The sequence below is a fragment of the Oncorhynchus clarkii genome, chromosome 16 (assembly GCF_045791955.1).
Source record: "Oncorhynchus clarkii lewisi isolate Uvic-CL-2024 chromosome 16, UVic_Ocla_1.0, whole genome shotgun sequence".
NCBI classification, from domain to species: Eukaryota; Metazoa; Chordata; class Actinopteri; order Salmoniformes; family Salmonidae; genus Oncorhynchus; species Oncorhynchus clarkii.
The window spans coordinates 26348326-26371125 of record NC_092162.1 but is presented as its reverse complement, the minus strand read 5'-3'; the positions used below and the strand labels follow the sequence as shown (position 1 = coordinate 26371125).

At 40.2% G+C, this 22800-nt stretch overlaps 1 protein-coding gene across 5 annotated transcripts; it reads right to left on the bottom strand.

The window, feature by feature from the left end:
- Window positions 1-307: 307 nt before the first annotated feature.
- On the bottom strand, window positions 308-22171 carry LOC139368270 (transforming growth factor beta-1-induced transcript 1 protein-like). Of its 5 annotated transcripts, XM_071106993.1 has the most exons (13): window positions 21870-22115; window positions 19310-19360; window positions 18764-18921; window positions 18295-18359; window positions 9586-9725; window positions 9229-9328; window positions 5469-5553; window positions 4677-4769; window positions 3904-4086; window positions 3387-3560; window positions 3022-3103; window positions 1667-1815; window positions 308-1483 (listed from the first exon to the last, which is right to left on the bottom strand). In XM_071106993.1, the coding sequence occupies exons 1-13, from the start codon at window positions 21880-21882 to the stop codon at window positions 1217-1219; spliced, it is 1560 nt and encodes a 519-aa protein (XP_070963094.1). In that variant the 5' UTR covers window positions 21883-22115; the 3' UTR covers window positions 308-1216. The 5 variants fall into 5 exon arrangements, with proteins under 5 accessions (XP_070963094.1, XP_070963095.1, XP_070963096.1 ...); XM_071106994.1 differs by lacking the exon at window positions 19310-19360 and having other exon boundaries at window positions 21870-22171; XM_071106995.1 differs by lacking the exon at window positions 4677-4769.
- Between the last annotated feature and the right edge of the window lie 629 nt (window positions 22172-22800).

Sequence of the window (22800 nt, the reverse complement as noted above, 5' to 3'; positions counted from 1 at the left end):
TTTACCTTCCTGTTACCTTTATCTTTTTAGACATCTTTGTATGGTCATTAGCGTTTTAAATGACCACACCTGTCGGGGGCGGGGCCTCTGAAAAAAAAATATATACATGCGCATTCCCTCTGTGAATCAGAAAATGCCTGTTTGCACGCAAGATCCATAATTATGGTACAGTCTAAAATATTACTGGTAATAAGGATGTTAACAACAGTCAGAACAAAATGACAATCACGTCCATTGCTTGTTTCTACGTGCAAATTAGAACGGCTGTTTATTTCTTGAAACAGAATAAATTCCCTCAACACCAAAGTCAGGGCAGAACAAAATTGTGTTTATTTTACTCTTTGGTATTCTTTATACATAATTGCATAGCACAATGGTGGAAAAAAACATTGTAAAATCTTTGGCACTACAATTGCGATACATGGTAGCCTCAAATTTAAAATAGACAATATATCAGTATAGAAATGCAATAGCAGTGATAATTATACTTTGCAATGTAAAGCAAATATATTAAATGGGTTTTTATTAAAGATCCTTCATCAAAATGTTCATAAAAAGGTTCCATTCGATACCATCAAAAATGTCAATTTCAAATAATTCAGTGGTCAATATTCCATTTGATAGGTCATGGATTTACATACACCATGTGATAACAACTTTCTATTATTTTCTCTTTGGAAAACTTCCTCAAAAGTTTAGCTATGGCTTCTGCATTGGTCATCTATGTGTCTTGGAGATCTATGCTCCCTTCTCACCCAAATATTTTTGTTGGCCTCTGTGTACCCTGCGGACAAAACTAGTTGAAATGTTCATTATGACATAATTTCAACCAGTTTTGCCTGCATGGTACCAGTCTAATAGAGAATTGGATTGTCTTAGACTTTTCTCTCTATCCCTTTATCTTTCTAGTCGCCAATGTTGTCTTATAACCCAGAAAGAGTCCAGCTCTGATCTCTCTCTCATTCTCTGCGACAAAACAAAATGGCTGACAGATATTTGTTCAACTTCGCAACTAGAAAAGAGCTGGGTCGTATTCATTAGGCGCCAAACGCATTGAAACAGGGACGGACCTGGACTTGTCCAATAAGAAATGCTCATTTACGTTTTCTGTTGCAAAACATTTAAAATTGTTATGTGCCCTAATGAACACGACATACACCTGGTATGGGAGTTATGGAAGAAGAAAACATAGGATGGGCAGCGTCCTTCTCGGTGCTCAGCCGAAGAGTTTGATGAAGCAGGGATGGCAGTAGGGCTTGTTCTCCTGCTCTTTGAAACAGCCCTTGCTGAGGGGCTTGAGGCAGAAGTGGCACACCAGGTGGTGCGGGTGGAATTTGGCACCCATGGCGGTGACGCAGCGGCCCAGGATGGGCTGTTGGCACGCCTGGCACATGCTGCCGCGCGACTGGTGGTAGTGGGCCTCGCACAGCGGCTGGCCCTCGTGCTCGAAGAAGCTGCCGTTGACGAAGGGGCAGTAGCACTCCTGCAGACACAACAAAAGGCAAAGGGAGTTGAGTTGGAGATGAACATGTGATACAAAAAATGTGTGGTGCGTGGTTTGTGTGGTATTCGATTCACATTCGTAACAAGTGTCCATGTTAGGCCAATCTTTGTCCTTATTGACATAAATACACAGACCCCACCCCCGACACACACACACACTTACCCTGCACACAAAGCACTGCGGGTGCCACAGGGAGTTGAGGGCAGAGATATAGTTCTCCAGGATTGGTTGGGTGCATCCTTGGCAACGGGAGGCGAAGAGGGACAAGAAGCACTGCTGGCAGTACTGCTGACCCTCGCGGTCATGGAAACCTACAGAGAGGGAAGGAGACACAGGCGGTTAAGTATTATGTAAAACAAATCAAGAAACATATAGAAAATGTATTCCAAATACATGGTAGTACATTTACATTCATTTACATTTACATTTACATACACTCATTGAAATATATGCCAAAATACATGCCAAATTGGAAGTAATGAAGTAATGCGTGTGTAAGCCTCAGTAGTAGGGTCATTCCATGAAGAGGGCCTTTGCGTAGTGAAATTTGTGTAATATTTTTTTTATTTCACGTAATTTTAACATTTTGTTATAAAAATGGTAAACTTCATAAAAAACACGAACAAATTCTCTAAAATCACCCAAATACATAATTTTAGAAATGGCAACGCTCTCAGTATAGTGATGCAGGTCTTTAGATGTTGTACACATGAAATTGTGTCATTCCGAACTTTATCCGTAATGTTATATTCCATTTTGGTGGACTTGAGCGATAGTTTTCCGTATGGGAGCATGCACATGCTTTCTCATTTCCATTGTAGTGATAGAAAGCAAGCTTAACAAAAAGACCAAAGTTGTTCAAACATTTCTATCCCGTCTATCTATGGGTAATAGGGTTGACATGTTATGCTCAACGCTTTCTACCACAAAACACCAGCAAATGTCCAAAACGAGTAGAACCAGCTCACCTGCTTTTTACACTATGATTTGACTCTTACCTGTTCAATGTTTCTTTTGAATATTTTTTTTAAAGGAATGGTTTCCCTATATTAAAACGAGAGTTCAGTTCACAAAACAGGATGGACCTTAAAATGAGGGACAAATGTAAATGAATCACTTATCATATAAAATAAATGATCATCGTAAAAAATTACTTTGTCAAAGCGACAAAAGAACTAGGGCAAAAAGAAGATGAGAACCAAAGAAGATGGTGAATACTTGGGGAAATGTAGGGGTTAAGTGGGTTAAAATCTTCCTTAAGTCAAGAAAAACAGGAAAATATATTTATATTATTAAAAGACACTTCATTTAATATAACAGGCTTTTAAAATTCAATATTGGTGCACAATTTTTTTTTTCAAATATCAAAGGGCTGCAAAATGCACTCTATTTGTGGAACAACAAAGTAAGTGTGTTTTCTGGTGTTGTATTGCTGAGGACCATGGAACAAAACAACCTATAGTTCATTATTGTCTACATCCCAGTGTGGCCCTTGGCAGGAAGCGTGGGTTTATTACCTTCCTCTCCGAATGCCCGGCTGCACTTGACGCAACAGAAACACTCCGGGTGCCAATTCTTGTCCAGGGCGGTGACCATTTTCTACACAGGCAACACAGAAAACATTTTTTTATGGCTTCAGGTGACATACACACTTTGTAAGGGCTGTATAACTAAGGCTAATATCACTGGACATGTTAATGAAACAGTGTGAAGGAGTGTAATGGTGGAAATTAGTTATATACAGTAGGTAAACACAATGTATTAATTTTGACACCATTTTATGTAAGTACATAGACATTTGTGGTGAAGTAGACAGTATACACACACACATGCACGCACACACACACTCCTGCACACACACAGTGTCAGGTGGAGGTTTTACATTGAGTATAGGCTTGTTGCAGTGTGCGCAGTGGGGAGAGTAGAGGGTAAAGTAGTCCGACTCGCAGTACGGCTGACCATCCTTTTCGAAGAAGTTCCGGCTGCCCAGTTCTGTCTCACACTCCGAGCACACAAAGTGTTCCGGGTGCCATACCCGCCCCAGAGCAGTCACCACCTGGAGGGTCAAAGGTGGTCAGTCATTTAATGGCTATTCGCACTACTGAACCGAGAATCGAGCCAAACCAAACTGTACTGAGCTGGCTTGGTTACGCATACACCATAGTTACTGGAACCATGCTGGACAGGACAGTGTTAAAAGAAAACATTCGAGCCAGCACAGTGGGGTTTGGGTTGGCACAAGTGTGAAAACGGTACTGGCTTGCCCATAGATCAAGCACAAATGTGATGCATTTCATGTGAAACAGAACAAAGTTAAGAACTTTCTTAGCAAAAATGGTTATGTTCTACAAGGTACAGGAAGTATCTCCACAATGGGACAGTGTTGAGCAATCGATCACCTGTCCTACAACCGGTTTCTGACAGGCCGAGCAGCTACCCTTGGAGGATGTGGGGACTCCCTGCCTGGTTAAATCCGATTGGAGGAGCCCCAGCATGCTGTCCAATGAGCCGCCGGAAGAGGCTTGTGGGGGCGGGACCGGATGCTGTGGTACTGTGATCACTGGTGTGACAGCTGGAGCTGGCTAATAAGAGAGAAGGAGAGTTAGATAACATACCAGTGATCACCTGTGACACAAATGTCAATGTGATTAGGATGCATTAGGACCAGAGAGTGCATGGTGATTCTTGTCATGCTTTTGAATTAGTTGAACTGAACGGGCGTTCCGAGTTGTCTATGTTGCAGTCGCACTGCACTGATTATTAGATCTCACAATACCCGGTGAAGTCATCAGGCATTGTGAGATGTGAACCCATATTCACATAGCATCTCAGAGTATGAGCACTGATCTTTGATCAGTTTTGCCTTTTAAATAGAAATGAATAAGAGGGGGGACCTGATCCTAGATCAACACTCCTACTCTGGGAAGCTTTGTGAATACTGCCCTGAGACCAGTTACATCTCAGGGAACTAAATTAATATGATATGGCAATCGTCTGAGTCATTCCGACTCATCGACTGCAATAGAGACGACCTGGAACACAACCGTTGACACTGGCAAGCAGACAGGGAAGGACAGAGACAGACAAGCATATACTTGTAAACAGAGAGTAAAGCTCAATTCAGAGTGCACAGCCGCAGAGACGCGACAATCCGCGCGGCCCATTTACGAACCTCATTTAACTGGCTGTTATCAAGTCGCGGGCGACGTACGTCACAATAGACCGCATGGCTCTGCGGCTCCGCAGTTTTGAACTCTGTAGCGTTCTTAATGCGTAGAGCATGAGTGGATAACGATAGACAAGCAGAGAGAGAAAGAGGACTATATATAAATGCAATGCATCAAGAACATTGTACTGTATACACAGTATTATAAGATGATCTGCAATATTTTCGTGGTGCAAAAGAGCATAGATCTATGAAAAACAAATACAGTAAACATTATAATCTGGCAGCGGCATTTCATTTTTTTACAACAATGTGTATTCGGCAAACTGAGCGGTAGCCTAGTGGTTAGTGTTGGGACAGTAACCGAAAGGTTGCTGGATCGAATCCCCGAGCTAACAAGGTAAAAATCTGTCATTCTGCCCCTGAGCAAGGCAGTTAACCCACGGGCGCCGAAGATGTGGCTGTCAATTAAGGCAGCCCCCTGCACCTCTCTGATTCACAGGGGTTGGGTTAAATGCAGAAGACACATTTCAGTTGAAAGCATTCAGTTGTAGAACTGACTAGGTACCTCCCTTTCCCCCCAATGCATAAAGAGATGTCACCTGATCACACACGTTGTTGAAGGAAAGTTTAAAGTTCAATTACACTGCCAGATTATAATGAGGTTTAAAGTATTTTTGCACAAATCTGTTCTCTTTTGCGTCACAAAAATGTTGCCCGTAGTGAACTAAACTGTGCAGTAGCGTACAGGCTGTAGTGTTTAATGTGAAGTATACAGGTTGGTAGTGGGGCTCTTACTGTGCTCTGGACTCTGAAGTCAGACAGAGAGGCCATGAGTTTGTCCAGCTCAAGTGTAGCTGAGGTGGCTGACGGCTTCACCGAACTGAATGAATTAATACATTTATTTTATCATTCAAAACACAGGTTAAGCTTTTCCAGTTGGAGAGACAACATTAGAGACATAAAAAAATGATAACGGATGAACACAACTAGAGTACAGGATCGTGTTCATTAGTCAAACGGAAGAAAATGGCCTGAAACAGGGAGAGACTACCTTGACTTAAGAAAATAATAAACATACATTTTTCATAGCAAAACATTTGCAAAAGCACTTCCTTAATGAACACAACTTTGGAAGGAGTTAAAGGGGCAATCTGCAGTTGCTACATCCATATTTGGGCTTATACATTAATTATATATACCCATTGATTCTTGAAGAGAATCTAATTTATAAATGCCTCATGAGCTGATTTCAACTGTTGTACCCCATAAGTACCCAAAATATAAGCTTGTGTTACTCCAATGTTTGAAATACTATAGAGCTTCAAAACATGCTTAAAACTACCATTTTTATATCTTGGATGGTCAGTGATTGCATCCATAGCTCGGTCTAAGAATTTGAAAGTGATTACATTTCTCCAGGCCCATCCTTCAGCTTTTTACCAACACTTTGTTATTGCTTCAACTGCTGATCGGTCGTTTAACTGAACACATAGCACTATACACACTTCAACTATAGTAGAAGCACTAAAAAGACAGTATCCTGGAACAAAATAGAATGCATTCCAAATGGCACGCTGTTCCCTATATAGTGCACTACTTTTTACAAGAGCCCTAGGGTCCCTGGGCAAAAGCAATGTACTATAAAGGGAATAGTGTGCCATTTGGGACGCAAGCCATTATTTACGCCTTTGGGGCAGGGTTCACCAACTGGCGGCCCAAGAGAGATTTTACTTGGTCCCCCAAGTTTTATGAACACTTTTGTATAAATACAGTGGCATTTTTCCTATTTTGTTGCCTTACAACCTGGAATTCATTTTGGGGGGGTTTGTATCATTGGATTTACACAACACAACACTTTGAAGATGCAAAATATGTTTTATTGTGAAACAAAAAAAAATAAGACAAAAAAAACAGAAAACTTGAGCGTGCATAACTATTCACCCCTCCAAAATCAATACTTTGTAGAGCCACCTTTTGCAGCAATTACAGCTGCAAGTCTCTTGTGGTACATCTCTATAAGTTTGGCACATCTAGCCACTGGGATTTTGCCCATTTTTCAAGGCAAAACTGCTCCAGTTGGATGGGTTCCGCTGGTGTACAGCAATCTTTAAGTCATACCACAGATTCTCAATTGGATTGAGGTCTGGGCTTTGGCTAGGTCATTCCAAAACATTTAAATGTTTCCTCTTAAACCACTCAAGTGTTGCTTTAACAGTATGCTTAGGGTCATTGTCCTGCTGGAAGGTGAACCTCTGTCCCAGTCTTAAATCTCTGGAAGACTGAAACAGGTTTCCCTCAAGAATTTCTCTGTATTTAACACCATCCATCACTCCTTCAATTCTGACCAGTTTCCCAGTCCCTGCCGATGAAAAACATCCCCACAGCATGATGCTGCCACAAACCACGCTTCACTGTGGATGACATTCTCGGGGTGATGAGAGGTGTTGGGTTTGCGCCAGACATAGCGTTTTCCTTAATGGCCAAAAAGCTACATTTTTGTCTAATCTAACCAGAGTACCTTCTTTCATATGTTTGTGGAGGCTCCCACATGCCTTTTGGCGAACACCAAACGTGCTTGATATTTTTTTTCTTTATGCAATGGCTTTTTCCTGGCTACTCTTCCGTAAAGCCCAGCTCTGTGGAGTGTATGGCTTAAATGGGTCCTATGGACAGATACTCCAATCTCTGCTGTGGAGCTTTCAAGCTCCTTCAGGGTTACCTTTGGTCTCTTTGTTGCCTCTCTGATTAATGCCCTCCTTGCCTCTGATTAATGCCCTCCTTGCACTCTGAAAGTTTTTTTTTTCATTTGACTTGGACTATTTTCATTTCACCTATTTTGTGTATGTCCATTACATGAAATCCAAATAAAAATAAATTTAAATTACAGGTTGTAATGCAACAAAATAGAAAAAAAAAACAAGGGGGATGAATACTTCTGCAGGGCACTGTATACAGTACCAGTCAAAAGTTTGGACAAACCTACTTATTCAAGGGTATTTCTTTATTTTTACTATTTTCTACATTGTTGGATAATAGTGAAGACATCAAAACTATGAAATAACACATATGGAATCACGTAGTAACCAAATCGAAATATATTTTAGGCAAATTTTAGGCTTCAAAGTAGCCACCCTTTGCCTTGATGACAGCATTCTCTCAACAAGCATCATGAAGAATGCTTTTCCAACAGTCTTGAAGGTGCTCCCACATATGCTGAGCACTTGTTGGCTGCTTTTCCTTCACTTTGAGGTCCAACTTATTCCAAACAATCTCAATTGGGTTGAGGTTAGGTGATTGTGGAGTCCATTTCATCTGATGTAGCACTCCATCACTCTTTCTTGGTCAACACAGCCCCTACACAGCCTGGGGGTATGTTAGGTCACTGTCTCGTTGAAAAACAAATTATATTCCCACTAAGCACAAACCAGATGGAATGGTGTATCGCTGCAAAATACTGTAGTAGTCATGCTGGTTAAGTGTGCCTTGAATTCTAAATAAATCACAGACATTGTCACCAACAAAGCACCCCCACACCATCATACCTGCCCCTCCGTGCTTCACAGTGGGAACCACACATGTGGAGATCATCCGTTCACCTACTGTGCATCTCATAAATACCAAAAATTGAAAATTTGGACAGATTTCAAAAATTGAAAATCAGACCAAAGGCTTGTGTTTCTTGGCCCAAGCAAGTCTCTTTTTCTTATTGGTGTCCTTTAGTAGTGGTTTCTTTGCAGCAATTCGACCATGAAGGTCTGATTCAGTCTCCTCTGAACAGTTGATGTTGAGAGCAAGTTTCATCAAAGCACCTGATGGTTTTTGGGACTGCACTTGAAGAAACCGACCTTCATGTCTTAAAGTAATAATGGACTAACATTTCTCTTTTCTTATTTGAGCTGTTCTTGCCATAATATGGACTTGGTATTTAACAAAATAGGGTTATCTTCTGTATACCACCCCTACCTTGTCACAACACAACTGATCGGCTCAAATGCATTAATAAGGAAAGAAATTCCACAGATTAACTTTTAACAAGGCACACGTGTTAATTGAAATGCATTCCAGGTGACTACCTCATGAAGCTGGTTGAGAGAATGCAGAGAGTGTGCAAAGCTGTCATCAAAACAAAGGGTGGCTACTTTGAAGAATCTCAAATATAAAATATATTTAGATTTGTTTAACACTTTTTGGTTACTACATGATTCCATGTGTGTTATTTCATAGTTTTGATGTCTTCACTATTATTCTACAATGTAGAAAATAATAAAATACTCTAAAAACACCAGAAAATCAGCTACCAGTAATTTTAATTATGAAAATCTGTTCCCAAGTATTGAATGCATAATAGAGAGACATGATCATATACAAATGTCAGCAAGGTTCGAAATTATCGTTTTAGTCAAATATTATATCTGTTTGAGAATCTTGCGGTCAATTTGTAGTCTACAAATTATGTTCCGGCCCCCCGACCATCTGATCAAGAAAAAAATTGACCCGCGGCTGAATCTAGTTGACGATCCCTGCTTTAGGGTATATGGAGGGTGTATATGGGTACCTGGGGTAGGGTGTTGTGACCTTGTCCTTGGACCCCTGGAACTCTTTTATCTTGTCCCTCTCATCCTTCTTAGTGGTGGGAAACTGGGCCAGAATCTCATCTACCAACAGACAAAGACGAGCACACAAAGCATGAATACCACATGTTGAGAAAATGCTGCTCGCACACAACACACACACACACACACACACACACACACACACACACACACACACACACACACACACACACACACACACACACACACACACACACACACACACACACACGGTATGAAGATGACCTTGTTTACATCATCAAACATTTAGCAAACACTGTCCAGTGGAGACTTATGAGGGCAAGCCTATTCTGACTGACCTGTGATGTTGAACTGGGTGGCGTTGAGCTCCTGCAGAAGGTGGTCCAGTTCGCTGAGACCCCCTCCTAACACAGAGGAGGAGGAGAAGGCCGGAGGGGGAGGGTCGGCCGTGCGGGGGGAGCGAGGCTTATTCACTGTGCTGGAGGGGAGATAGGGTGAGAGAGGGTGAGAGAAAGAGAGAGTGAAAAGGAGAGAGCGGGAGATGGGGAAAGAATGGTATAACTCAAACAAATTAATGGGGGGGTGGGGGGACTGAACCAACATTCATACACTACCATTCAAAAGTTTGGGGTCACTGAGAAATGTCCTTGTTTTGCATCAAAACTTACATGAAATGAGTTGCGAAATGAATAGGAAATATAGTCAAGACGTTGACAAAGTTATAAATAATGATTTCTAATAATTGTGTCCTTCAAACTTAGCTTTTGTCAAAGAATCCTCCATTTGCAGCAATTACAGCCTTGCAGACCTTTGGCATTCTAGTTGTCAATTCGTTGAGGTAATCTGAAGAGATTTCACCCCATGCTTCCTGAAGTACCTCCCACAAATTGGATTGGCTTGATGGGCACTTCTTACGTACCATACGGGCAAGCTGCTCCCACAACAGCTCAATAGGGTTGAGATCCGGTGACTGTGCTGGCCACTCCATTATAGACATAATACCAGCTGACTGCTTCTTCCCTAAAATAGTTATTGCATAGTTTGGAGCTGTGCTTTGGGTCATTGTCCTGTTATAGGAGGAAATTGGCATACAGAGTATGGCATGGCATTGCAAAATGGAGTGATAGCCTTCCAAGATCGCTTTTACCCTGTACAAATCTCCCACTTTCCCACCCCCAATGCACCCCCAGACCATCACATTGCCTCCACCATGCTTGACAGATCAAATCAAATTCATATATAGCCCTTCTTACATCAGCTGATATCTCAAAGTGCTGTATAGAAACCCAGCCTAAAACCCCAAACAGCAAGCAATGCAGGTGTAGAAGCACGACAGATGGCGTCAAGCACTCCTCCAGCATCTTTTCATTTCTTCTGCGTCTCACAAATGTTCTTCTTTGTGATCCGAACACCTCAAACTTAGACTGTCCATCCATTACACCTTTTTCTAGTCTTCCTCTGTCCAGTGTCTGTGTTCTTTTGCCCATCTTAATCTTTTATTTTTATTGGCCAGTCTGAGATATGGCTTTTTTTTTGCAACTTTGCCTAGAAGGCCAGCATCCCAGAGTCGCCTCTTCACTGTTGACATTGAGACTGGTGTTTTGTAGGTACTATTTAATGAAGCTGTCAGTTGAGGACTTGTGAGGCATCTGTTTCTCAAACTAGACACTCTAATGTACTTGTCCTCTTGCTCAGTTGTGCACCGGGGCCCCCCACTTCTCTTTCTATTCTGGTTAGAGCCAGTTTGCGCTGTTCTGTGAAGGGAGTAGTACACTCTGTTGTACGAGATCTTCAGTTTCTTGGCAATTTCTCGCATGGAATAGCCTTCATTTCTCAGAACAAGAATAGACTGACGAGTTTCAGAAGAAAGTTCTTTGTTTCTGGACATTTTAAGCCTGTAATCGAACCCACAAACACTGATGCTCCAGATTCTCAACTAGTCTAAAGAAGGCCAGTTTTATTGCTTCGTTTAATCAGAACAAGGTTTTAGCTATGCTAACATAATTGCAAAATGGTTTTCTAATGATCAATTAGCCTTTTAAAATGAGAAACTTGGATTAGCTAACACAACATTCCATTGGAACACAAGAGTGATGGTTGCTGATAATGGGCCTCTGTACGCTTATGTAGATATTCCATAAAGAATCTGCTGTTTCCAGCTACAATAGTCATTTACAACATTAACAATCTCTACACTGTATTTCTGATCAATTCGATGTTATTTTAATGGACCAAAAATGTGCTTTTTTTTCAAAAACAAGGAAATGTCTTAGTTACCCCAAACTTCTGAACTGTAGTGTATTTTCAACAATATGATTTAAATATTTTATAAACATTCATAAATATAGTGTATCTACAAATGTACCTGATGCCCTGCTGGTTTGTTACAGGAATGCACATTCTTGGCACCCAAATAATCCGGAACCTGTTTGCAAACCCTCTTAGGGTAAAACTACTGAAAAATAACCCTATCATGTATAAAGTGTAAACTCCACAGTGTAGCATTTACATTGGGACACCGCTAAACCAATATTCGGAAGCCAGTCTATGGCTGGTTTTTCACATCAACAAAAGACCATAAATCAAAATAATTCAATCAAGTTGGGGGGAAACCATGCAATGTCTATCTAATCTGATATCATACCCATGTGAACCTCAATGGATTATTATAATTTGTGAATAACATGGGTTCATGCAAGGCCTATCGAAGCAAATACATTTTCAAGAGAGATTGGGTTGGCAGGATCCCAAATGATCCAGATTTGAGAATATTAGCAGAATATCCAGAGACCAAAAAACTGAAGGGACATGTTTCATTTGCAAGGGCTATTGAGTTGAGGATTGTGTGGTGGTCGCTTCATTGCATGCTTCTATCCAACTGTTGCCAATCGTAGGTTATGTATCCTACCGCGTCAGACAGGGCAGACTATATACCAAAAGACCAAAGCTTACCAAAAGCAACATTTGAAGAAAGCGGCAATATAGCCCAATGATGATAGTAAAATTATGCTTTGTTACATGTAACCACACAGTTTGGCAATTTTGGACTGACAGTGAAGCAATCACCACACTCAACTCAATACCCCCTGCAAATAAAGAATGTGTCCATCTGGTCACGCTTCCACCGACCAACAGCGAGGTGGAGCTCCGGCTGGAGGCCCTTGCACCAGCGAAGAATGAGGTGGAGCTCTGCCTGGAGGCCCTTCCACCAGCGAAGAACGAGGTGGACCACCAGCTAGAGGCCCTTCCACCAACAAACAATGAGGTGGAGCTACGTCTGGAGGCCCTTCGACCAGTTAAGAACAAGGTGGAGCTCTTGTACATTACTGTACAGTAATATACTGTTAAACCAAGTTTCTTTGGAATTTACAGTAACAAACTGCAACGTTTTTACAGTAACTTACAGGTAACAGCTGACAGTAAGTTACAGTAAACACAAGTTACGGTTTAAACAGGGTAATGTACTATTATGATGATGACTATTATGACTTTATTTCACATTAAGTTATAAAAAAAATCTGATATTGACAAGATTAGAGATGTATGTCACAAAGGCAACCCCATTACAGTAAACATGTATCCAAAATGAAGTTACAAGCATCTTTTTACTGGGGGGGGGGGGGGGGGGGGGTTCCACGCTGATGTACTAAAATTGCGTTGGGCAACGCAGTACTCAAATAGAATAATATATGCCATTTACGTAACAGCCGCTTTTATCCAGTGACAACAGTGAATCCACACATTTTTATATGTGACCCCAGTGGCAATCGAAACCACAACTCTGGTGTTGCTAGTGCCATTCTCCTACTAACTGAGCCACACAGGACCACTACAATGCATAAGTACAATACAATACTGTAAAATACAATACAGGTAGAAGGTCTCCATGAGTGTGCCAACCTCCTTCAGGCCATGGATGAGGCATGCAATGACATCAATCCCGACCTACTGTGTCAGGCTTGGATTCTCCATGCCAAAAGATTTTTCTCAAGATGCATGAACAATGAGGACATTTACTGTGATGTCGATGAGAACCTATGCCCAAATGCTCATGACAGGCTTGAACCAAACTAGTGCCTGCTAATAAAACATTATTTATTTTAAACCTTGTTTCTTTCAATTATTTCATTTGTTTCATTTGATTACAGTACACCTAAAGTGCCTTCAGAAAGAACACTGAACAAAAATATAAACAAAACATGTGAAGTGTTGGTCCCATGTTTCATGAGCTGAAATACAAATTACTAGAAATGTTTCTTCTGAACAAAAAGCTTATTTCTCTCAAATCTTGTGCACAAATGTTTTATATCCCTGTTAGTGAGCTTTTCTCCTTTGCCAAGATAATCCATCCAACTGACAGGTGTGGCATATCAAGAAACAGCATGATCATTACACAGGTGCACCTTATGCTGGAGACAATAAAAGACAATAAAAGGCCACAAAAGGCCACTTTATGCTGGGGACAATAAAATACCACTTTTTGTAACAAAACACAATGCCACAGTGCAATTGTTTTGAGTTTTGAGGGAGAGTGCAATTGCCATGCTCACTCCTGGAATGTCTACCAGAGCTGTTGCCAGAGAATTTAACGTTAATTTCTCAACCATAAGCTGGCTCTAACGTTGTTTTATAGAATTTGGCTGTACGCCCAACCGGCCTCACAACCGCAGACCATGTGTAACCACGCCAGCCCAGGACCTCCACATTCGGCTTCTTCACCTGTGGGATTGACTGAGGGAGTATTTCTGTCTGTAATTAAGCCCTTTTGTGGGGAAAAACTCATTCTGATTGGCTGGGCCTGGCTCACCCATGGCTACACCAGTGCCCAGTCATGTGGAATCCATAGATTAGGGCCTAATTTATTTAATGATTTGCGTATATGAATTGTAACTCAGTAAAATATTTGAAAGTGTTGAATCTTGAGTTTATATTTTTTCTCACCCATCAACACACAATACCCCAGAGATCATCAACTAGATTCAGCCGCCATAAGATTTTTTCTTGAGTGGATGGTCAGGGGCTGGAACATAATTAGAAATCATTTGTAGACTGCAAATTGACCACAAGAAGCCCAAACAGATATAATGTTTGACTAAAACAATCATTTCAAACCTTACTTACATTTGAATATGATCACGTGTCTCTATATTATGCGTGGGAATACTTGGTAACAGTTCTCTTAAATTAAAATCACTTGGACCTGATTTCCTGGTGTTTTTCTCTCTTTTATGCCAAGCAACGAAATTTTACAAAAATACAAAAATATATACAGTACCAGTCAAAGGTTTGGACACACCTACTCATTCAAGGCTTTTTCTTTATTTATTGTAGAATAATAGTGAAGACATCAAAACTATGAAACAACACATTTGGAATCATGTAATAACCAAAAAAGTGTTAAACAAATCACAATATATTCTTCAAAGTAGCCACACTTTGCCTTGATAACAGCTTTAAATACTCTTGGCATTCTCTCAACAAGCTTCACCTGGAATGCTTTCCAACAGTCTCGAAGGAGTTCCCACATATGCTGAGCACTTGTGGGCTGCTTTTCCTTCACTCTGCTGTCCAACTCATCCCAAACCATCTCAATTGGGTTGAGGTCGGTGATTGTGGAGGCCAGGTCATCTGATGCAGCACTCCATCACTCTCAGTCTTGATCAAATAGCCCTTACACAGCCTGGAGGTGTGTTGGGTCATTGTCCTGTTGAAAAACAAATGATAGTCCCACTAAGCGCAAACCAAATGGGGTGGCGTATCGCTGCAGAATGCTGTGGTAGCCAAGCTGGTTAAGTGTGCCTTGAATTCTAAATAAATCACTGACAGTCTCACCAGCAAACCATCCCCACACCATCAACTCCTCCTTCTCCATGCTTCCCGGTGGGAACCATACATGCAGAGCTCATCCGTTCACCTACTCTGCGTCTCACAAAGACAAGGCGGTTGGAACCAAAAATCTCAAATTTGGACTCTTCAGACCAAAAGACAGATTTCCACCAGTCTAATGTCCATTGCTTGTGTTTCTTGGCCTAAGCAAGTCTCTTCTTCTCATTGGGGTGCTTTAGTAGTGGTTTCTTCGACCATGAAGGCCTGATTCATGCAGCCTTGTCTGAACAGTTGATGTTGAGATGTGTCTGTTACTTGAACTCTGTGAAGCATTTATTTAGGCTACAATTTCTGAGGCTGGTAACTCTAACCTTTCCTCTGCAGCAGAGGTACCTCTGGGTCTTCCTTTCCTGTGGTGGTCCTCATGAGAGCCTGTTTCATCATAGCGCTTGATGTCTTTTGCGACTGCACTTGAAGAAACTTTCAAAGTTATTGAAATTTTCCGGATTGACTGACCTTCATGTCTTAAAGTAACGATGGGTTTCTCTTTGCTTATTTGAGCTGTTCTTGACATAGCACTATTTGGTAAAAGAACAAGTCCTTGTTATCTCTGTATACCAACCCTTCCTTGTCACAACACAACTGATTGGCACACCTGTTAATTGAAATGCATTCCAGGTGACTACCTCATGAAGCTGGTTGAAACAATGCCAAGAGTGTGCAAAGCTGTCATTAAGGCAAACTGTAGATACTTTGAAGAATTTTAAATATAAAATATATTTTGATTTGTTTTAACACTTTTTTGGGTTACTACATGATTCTGTATGTTATTTCTTAGTTTGTGATGTCTTCACAAAATAGTAAAAAATAAAGAAAAACCCTGGAATGAGTAGGTGTGTCCAAAACTTTTGACTGGTACTGTATATATATACTTTTTTTGGGGGGGGGGGGGAACCCTGCCATACCCCATAATGACAAAAGTGAAAACATGTTTTTGATAAATGTTTGCAAAATATTGAAAATTAAATACAGAAACAACTCATTTACATAAGCATTCACACCCCTGAGTCAATACTTTGTTTAAGTATATGGGTTAAATAAACAAAAAATAAACAAAAACTACTTGAAAATCTATGGCAAGACCTGAAAATTATCCGCAACAGAATTTTGAAAAGAATAATGGGCAAATGTTGCAAAATCTAGGTGTGGAAAGCTCTTAGAGACTTACCCAGAAAGACTCACAGCTGTAATCGCTGCCAAAGGTGATTCTAATGTGTATTGACTCACGAGGTTGAATACTTATCTAATCAAGCTATATTCGTGTTTTATTTGTCATATTTTTTTAATATATATTTTTTTACAAATGTTAGAATATTTCTTCCACTTTGACATTACAATATTTTGTGTAGATTGTTGACAATGAAAGAACCAATGGGATGCTCGGGGGGGAGCAGAGGGCGTTCCTGCAGGAATGCCCACACGAAGGAACGCCCCGAAATGCAGGCTGCAGCTGCACATTATTGGTGAAAATAGCACCAAAGCTAATAAAAAAAACTAGAACATAATGGGCTGTTGAGCTAAGGAAAGCTCACACTTTTTTTAACACATATTTATTGGTAATGTTCAGACTCCCATCAGTGCTTTAGCTGTGGCACACGCTCAGTACGTCACCAAAAGTAAATCATTAAGATTTAATCTGTGGTGTAAAACAGATAAGGATGTTTTTAAAAGACAGTAAGGGAGGGATAGTTGGATATTTCTTTACAGTAAAGTAAATTAAATTAATATCGTTCACTCAATTATTGACTGTTACAACTTCTTCTCTTGAGTGTTACAACTTGGACTCTGAGAGAGCAAAAATGTATCACCAATATTGCTGTCTGTGAATCTTTCTTGTAAAATCATCCAGTGTTTCCGCTGCACTCGAGGGGCACCACGGAAAAATCATTGACGCCACGCAACAACAAAAAATATGGAACATGAACAAATATTTCTGCTGAGGCGCATTTTGAATATGCTAGAACATTTCACATGTATTTTTTCATCTGCAAACAAAACAAGAAATTATAATAGAAAAATCTAATAGTTTATATATTTACCTAGTAGGCTTGTTGTTGTGTTCTATGCTAGATAAATATTCCTCCCATGGTGCATTCATGTAATAAGTGCCATAGGGAGGGAAACATGCATTCTGACAAGCAGGACAATGCACAACAATTCTTGCAATCGCGAAAACATTAGTTTGAATGGCTTTTGTTGAAAAGAGGGGAATCCCAGCTTTCCATTCCTACTTTATTTATTCCTCAACTCCTAAATATGCACGAACTGCACCATTTTAAACCCAGGATTTTAGCAGAAGCATGTTTTCAAGCACATTAAGCTCCGCAATTCGCAGTGAGTGTATAGGGGAGAGTGAGACAAAAAGTAACACCGGTCACTTGTAGGGTGACTTGGGGTACAACGCCTCTCAACCTCAAAATAATTGATTTGGAATGACTTAAAAAAATGTGATGAGACAGATAAACAGGGAAAGTGTTGGTGGAAAAATTGTGACAAAGTGGTTTCTGTGAGAACCCGGGTGGTGAGTTACCCCGAGTTACCCTAACAAGTAGGCCTACATTATATTCAGCTTTATGCAAGTGTTTTTGGGACATACAATTCATTGATATGAAAATATCTAGTTAAAAAGATCACATTTGAGATCTGGCTAATGATTAGCCCAATAGGGTAAATGCAGATAGGCAACCCAATGCATCAGCCTATTTATTTGCACTTTGCTGCATCAGTTGGGCTAAAGGTGATCATGTTTATTGCTAATAGCATACCTGATAATATGGACCATGCATAGGCATATTGTACATGGCCCAATATGTTAAAATCATTTTAGCAAATCATTTCACCAATGTGTTATTGGGCTAATTTCTGGAGGAGGAAATTATATTTTAGATGGTGTCAGCATACTTATTTTCATTTATTTTGGGAGTAGAATGTCCTTTTTGTCCAGAACTGAGCTCCTTAGTGCTTCTAAAAAATAATTTAGAACCCCGACCATATCCCCCCCAATGCATAAGAATGTAGAATTCACAAAAAAAAGCCAGGGCCATAAACATTATTTCATATAGGGCTGTAAAATAATAGCCTGGTGGAACCAGCTTAATCGCTGCAGCTTTGACCACTCTGTTTTACTTAGTAAAGTAACTCATAATAAAGGAAAATAGTACCTGTACAGTTGTTTGTCTGGGTTTGGGTTCTGAGAACCATTGGACTTCATTGCAGCCGACACCGTCTAAAAGAAATGTTTGCACATTATAAACATAATTCACTTGTTGTTCAACCAGAAAGTCAATCTTCACTTTTGCTCTGAACTCAACGCTCACCCATCAACACAATACGAGTTACGGTACTTCATAACTATTCTATAAAAACATTTAACTTTGACAAGTTGAGTTTCTAAGCAGAGTCTGATCCCTCCTTACTACCTATCCTCTTTAGCATTTTATAATTATCTACAGTATTAGACACTTCCAACAGCCTGTTCTATGTTGACTTCTCTCTTTTACCTCACCTGGAGAAGGCTCAGGTATATTTCCACCCCTCCTAATGGTTAAGATTTGGGGCAAAGGTAATCTGATCCAAGTTGTTAAGTCTACCTCAAAACTCTTAAAATGTTTCCTATCTCAAACCTCTTACCTGCTGGGGTGTGTAAGCTGGAGGCGGTGGCCTGGTCTGGGCGTTTTCCTGAGGGCTGGCAGGCGCGGGGTCAGATGTCGCCGGGGGATCAGAGGTAAGCAGGACTGGGCACCTGGCCAGGGGAGAGCTGGTGCTCTCTAGGTCAGCGAGGAGGGCGTCTACAGAGTCAGAGAGGATGGGAGTGTGCATAGAAATATAATCTATAGATTTTTTGAGATTCTATTTCAATGGGAGTCTTTGTAGAGGAATTCAAGATGCTGTCATTCATACTGTGCAGTCATTCATTTTGCCTCGGAGGGTGGTTAGTACACAGGTATTGGCTGATACCTATGTTGATGGTTAATGCTGGTTAAATACAAGAAATTGGAGAAATGGGAATGGGAGTGGAAATTATAGAAGGAAAATAGGAGGCAAAAAAGACAAAATAACAAAGGGACACATGGAGGAGGTGAGGACATAGAAGCAAAGTATTTTGACACACTGAGATACTACAGAAAGAGAGTGAAACACACAAACAAACATACATACATACAGACAGTTACGTACCAAACACAACAATACGAGGACTGAGAGGGTAGTTAGGTGAGTCAGGAACTCCTGAGGGTAGACAGATGGACTCAGTGACCAATCAGAGAGATGCAAATCAGACGCAGGCAGCAGAGAGGACACAGAGAGGCAGGCCAATTAGAGCGAGAATCACACATTGACCAATCAAAGCAAGGGACATCAAATGAGCAAACAAGCTAAAGTCACATGAAAAATATAACATTTCTGTAGACCTTTCTGGACATGCCAAAGTGATAAGGAAGCAGTGGAGGAAGGGTGTTTGTCAACTGATATCGAACTCAAACCTCATTTTCACGAGAAGTACAAGCCATTTTAGTATTCCTCCATGGCATACTGTATTTTACAACACATGATTGACATCATGGATGTATCCCTTTTATGGCCAAAACCAGGACAATGTGTCTTATTGGATTATTAGACAAGCTTTTCTCCTAATTTACATGGTTTACTTTTGCAAACCATGCAGAATCTGAAACAATACATGAATTATCAAGCCATATTTCCAGGAAAATCTATTTTGATAATAATATTTGTGGAAGATGCACAGAGCATCACTTCATACAACTTTTGAGCAACTTTGAAGCAACTTCAGAGCAAAATAAGGATATATCGGGAAAATGACTGCTTTACATTTTCAAAATTGAATATTTAGTTGAGGTCAGTGTATTTATTTTAGAGCTAATTTGGTATTTATATGTACGTCACATTCATAATTTCTTGGTAAGAGTTAGACATATTAAACCTACATATGACTGGGGCTGGTGAGACTGCCTTTTATCATCACAGTCTGTGGTCATTTCTCCCACTGATGATTCACATTGGTACAAACATGTGGAGAGAATGTTGTTCGCTCACACACACACACACACACACACACACACACACACACACACACACACACACACACACACACACACACACATTCTTTCTTTCTCACTCTCTCCCTCTCTTATACACACACACACTTACAGACTGGACTGCTCATATAAGGAGTTGAAATTCTCTCAATGTGAAATATGACCATATTTAGAGCTCTGCCTGCCGACTGTTTGACTTGGCCATAGCCTCTCTTAACAAGTGGTCTCGCTGAAAACCCCCACAAGTCACACCAACCAAAGACATCAACTTACAACATAACACACAACACTACAGCATAAACACACTGACATAAACACTGTCCCCCTATTTGAGAAACAAGTCGCCAGTCACCCGGCAACAACTGAACCTTGAAGTGCAATCCTATCCAGATGTGCTGAACCAGATGCAGACATTCTTCCTCATGCTTGCTAAGCATAAAATCCCTCCGTTTTGAAATATGTTGCACACACTACTCTTCGAGCGAGTAGGCCACAAGAGCAAATGCTTTGTTCTCTGGCCTGGTACAGCACACAACCCTCCTATTTTCACTGAACTTCATGAGTCTTGGTGAGCCATCGCGGCCCTAGGCTATTTCAGTGCTAGTTGAAGAGGGCTGGGACATTGCTTTCCATTCTGAAAGTTGCCACCATTTTTAAGAAAAGAGGGATATATGTATTCCTCAACCTCTGTATCAATAGTAATTTGAAAGGGGCTCTTCTAACTATTAAATCCACCCAGTAGTTCACTAACACTAATGATAGTCACACTCTTTTCCCCTGATGGCTGAATGAAATACATTGAGATCTTTATTATGTTATGAAGCTCACTAAAGTCCATCTCTGACTCATCGATAGCATTATAGACAGAGAGGGCCTACAGAGGACGTCCAAGATCTAATTTGGATTGAATTTGTGGTTAGAGCTAGAAGCACTGCATGTTGACATAGGATACAGTTACATTACTATACTCCTTGTTTTCCTGGCATAGAGTTAAAGAGAGCATGCTGTTTTACATTGCTGGAGTTGTCAAAGAAAAATGTCACAAAATTAAGCTTTTCCTGATCTTCTTTCCTCCCTTGAAAAAGAGGAGCACAATGTAGAGAAAGCAAGATTTGAGTTGGAAGATAATATTTGAGTTGTTCTATGGTTAAAAAGGTTATTCAATTGAGACTAGCGGATTTTCACTAGATAACAATCTCTCGTAAACATGGATTATAAGAGACCACCCATACAGTAGCTACTAGCTAGGCCTAAATCTAATGTAGTCGATATACTGATCAATTCAAAAGCTGACTCTATAGGCACAATAACAAAGACTTGAGGATAAGGGCTGTTACTTTCAAGTCTAAAAGGACCTGCTTATAAGTAAAATGTTGCTTGATTAATAGGAATAGGACCCCAGATGCATTTTCAAACCTCATACTATTTATAGGTAATATCTTATGCCTAATCATGTTCCTATCTATTATCATAGATTATAAGAAAACATTGTTTTCTAAACTATTCCCTTTCAATGTGCATTTACCTTTGTTCCAAATTCCAGCAAAGATGGATCTCTTTCAAGAAAACAAAATTTTTACTTTTTTCATTGCCTCAGTACTCCAACCATCGTTCTTCAATGCCATTAGATAGCGGAGCACGTAGCTACAATGTTTCAAAGAGGGTCAATTATCAATACATACCCAAATCATCCATGGTCAATTCTGAAATTAGCTTTTTTCCTCTTGATGTGAGAAAAGATTAATATAATCAGCATCAATCAGCTTGTAGTGGATGGTTTATTCTATTGAACCTTGTTCGTCAAACGTCCATGGAATGGCTGGATATAGTATCTCTGTAACAGGGCTATTGTCTGCGTTGGCCCCGAAAAACTTTTTGGATTCCGTTATCTACTAACTATGCAAGTATAAAAAAAAAGGGCGTCCCGTTTCTTTTCCTCCACGACTCTCTTCCTGTATTATGCCTACTGGTACCACAGACTGGAGAAGGCGTAGTTAAATTACTGCGGTTACAACCAATGCGTTATATATACACACTAGATGACAGCCAAGGGCGATGCTTTGAAGCCACCACGCCTCCATCTTGGCACTCCCCTTAACGCCGTAAAACATATTTTGGAAGCAATAGAAATGCATGAATTAAAGTGAACATTTGTTTTTGACACGTTTATTACATTATAGACACCTTAATGCATACTTTCAAAGTATATTCTCTGAGCTAAACATATAAATAAAAAATTAACAAATTTAAAAACAATTTCCTTAAAGTATACTTTAAAAAAAAGTTATGTTATTGTCCCCACTACAATTATTATTATGTTTTACTTAAATACATGTTATTTTGTCCATTTTATTTAAATAATGGAGAATTCCTTCTTCTGGGGAGTGCCAATATGGCCGACCGGTGCCTTCAAAACCTCTCATTGGCAAATACATAGTATTAGCAATCCAGGTTTTATATACACCACTTGTTACAACCCCCCCATTTCCCCGACAAATGAGGTCACTTTTTACATTCCTAGTCCATATTTGGGATAGAACATTTGAGATTTTTGGCAAGCGCCAAACTAACGGTAATGATGTAGCTGTGAAGTGGTGTTGTTGAGCATTTGCA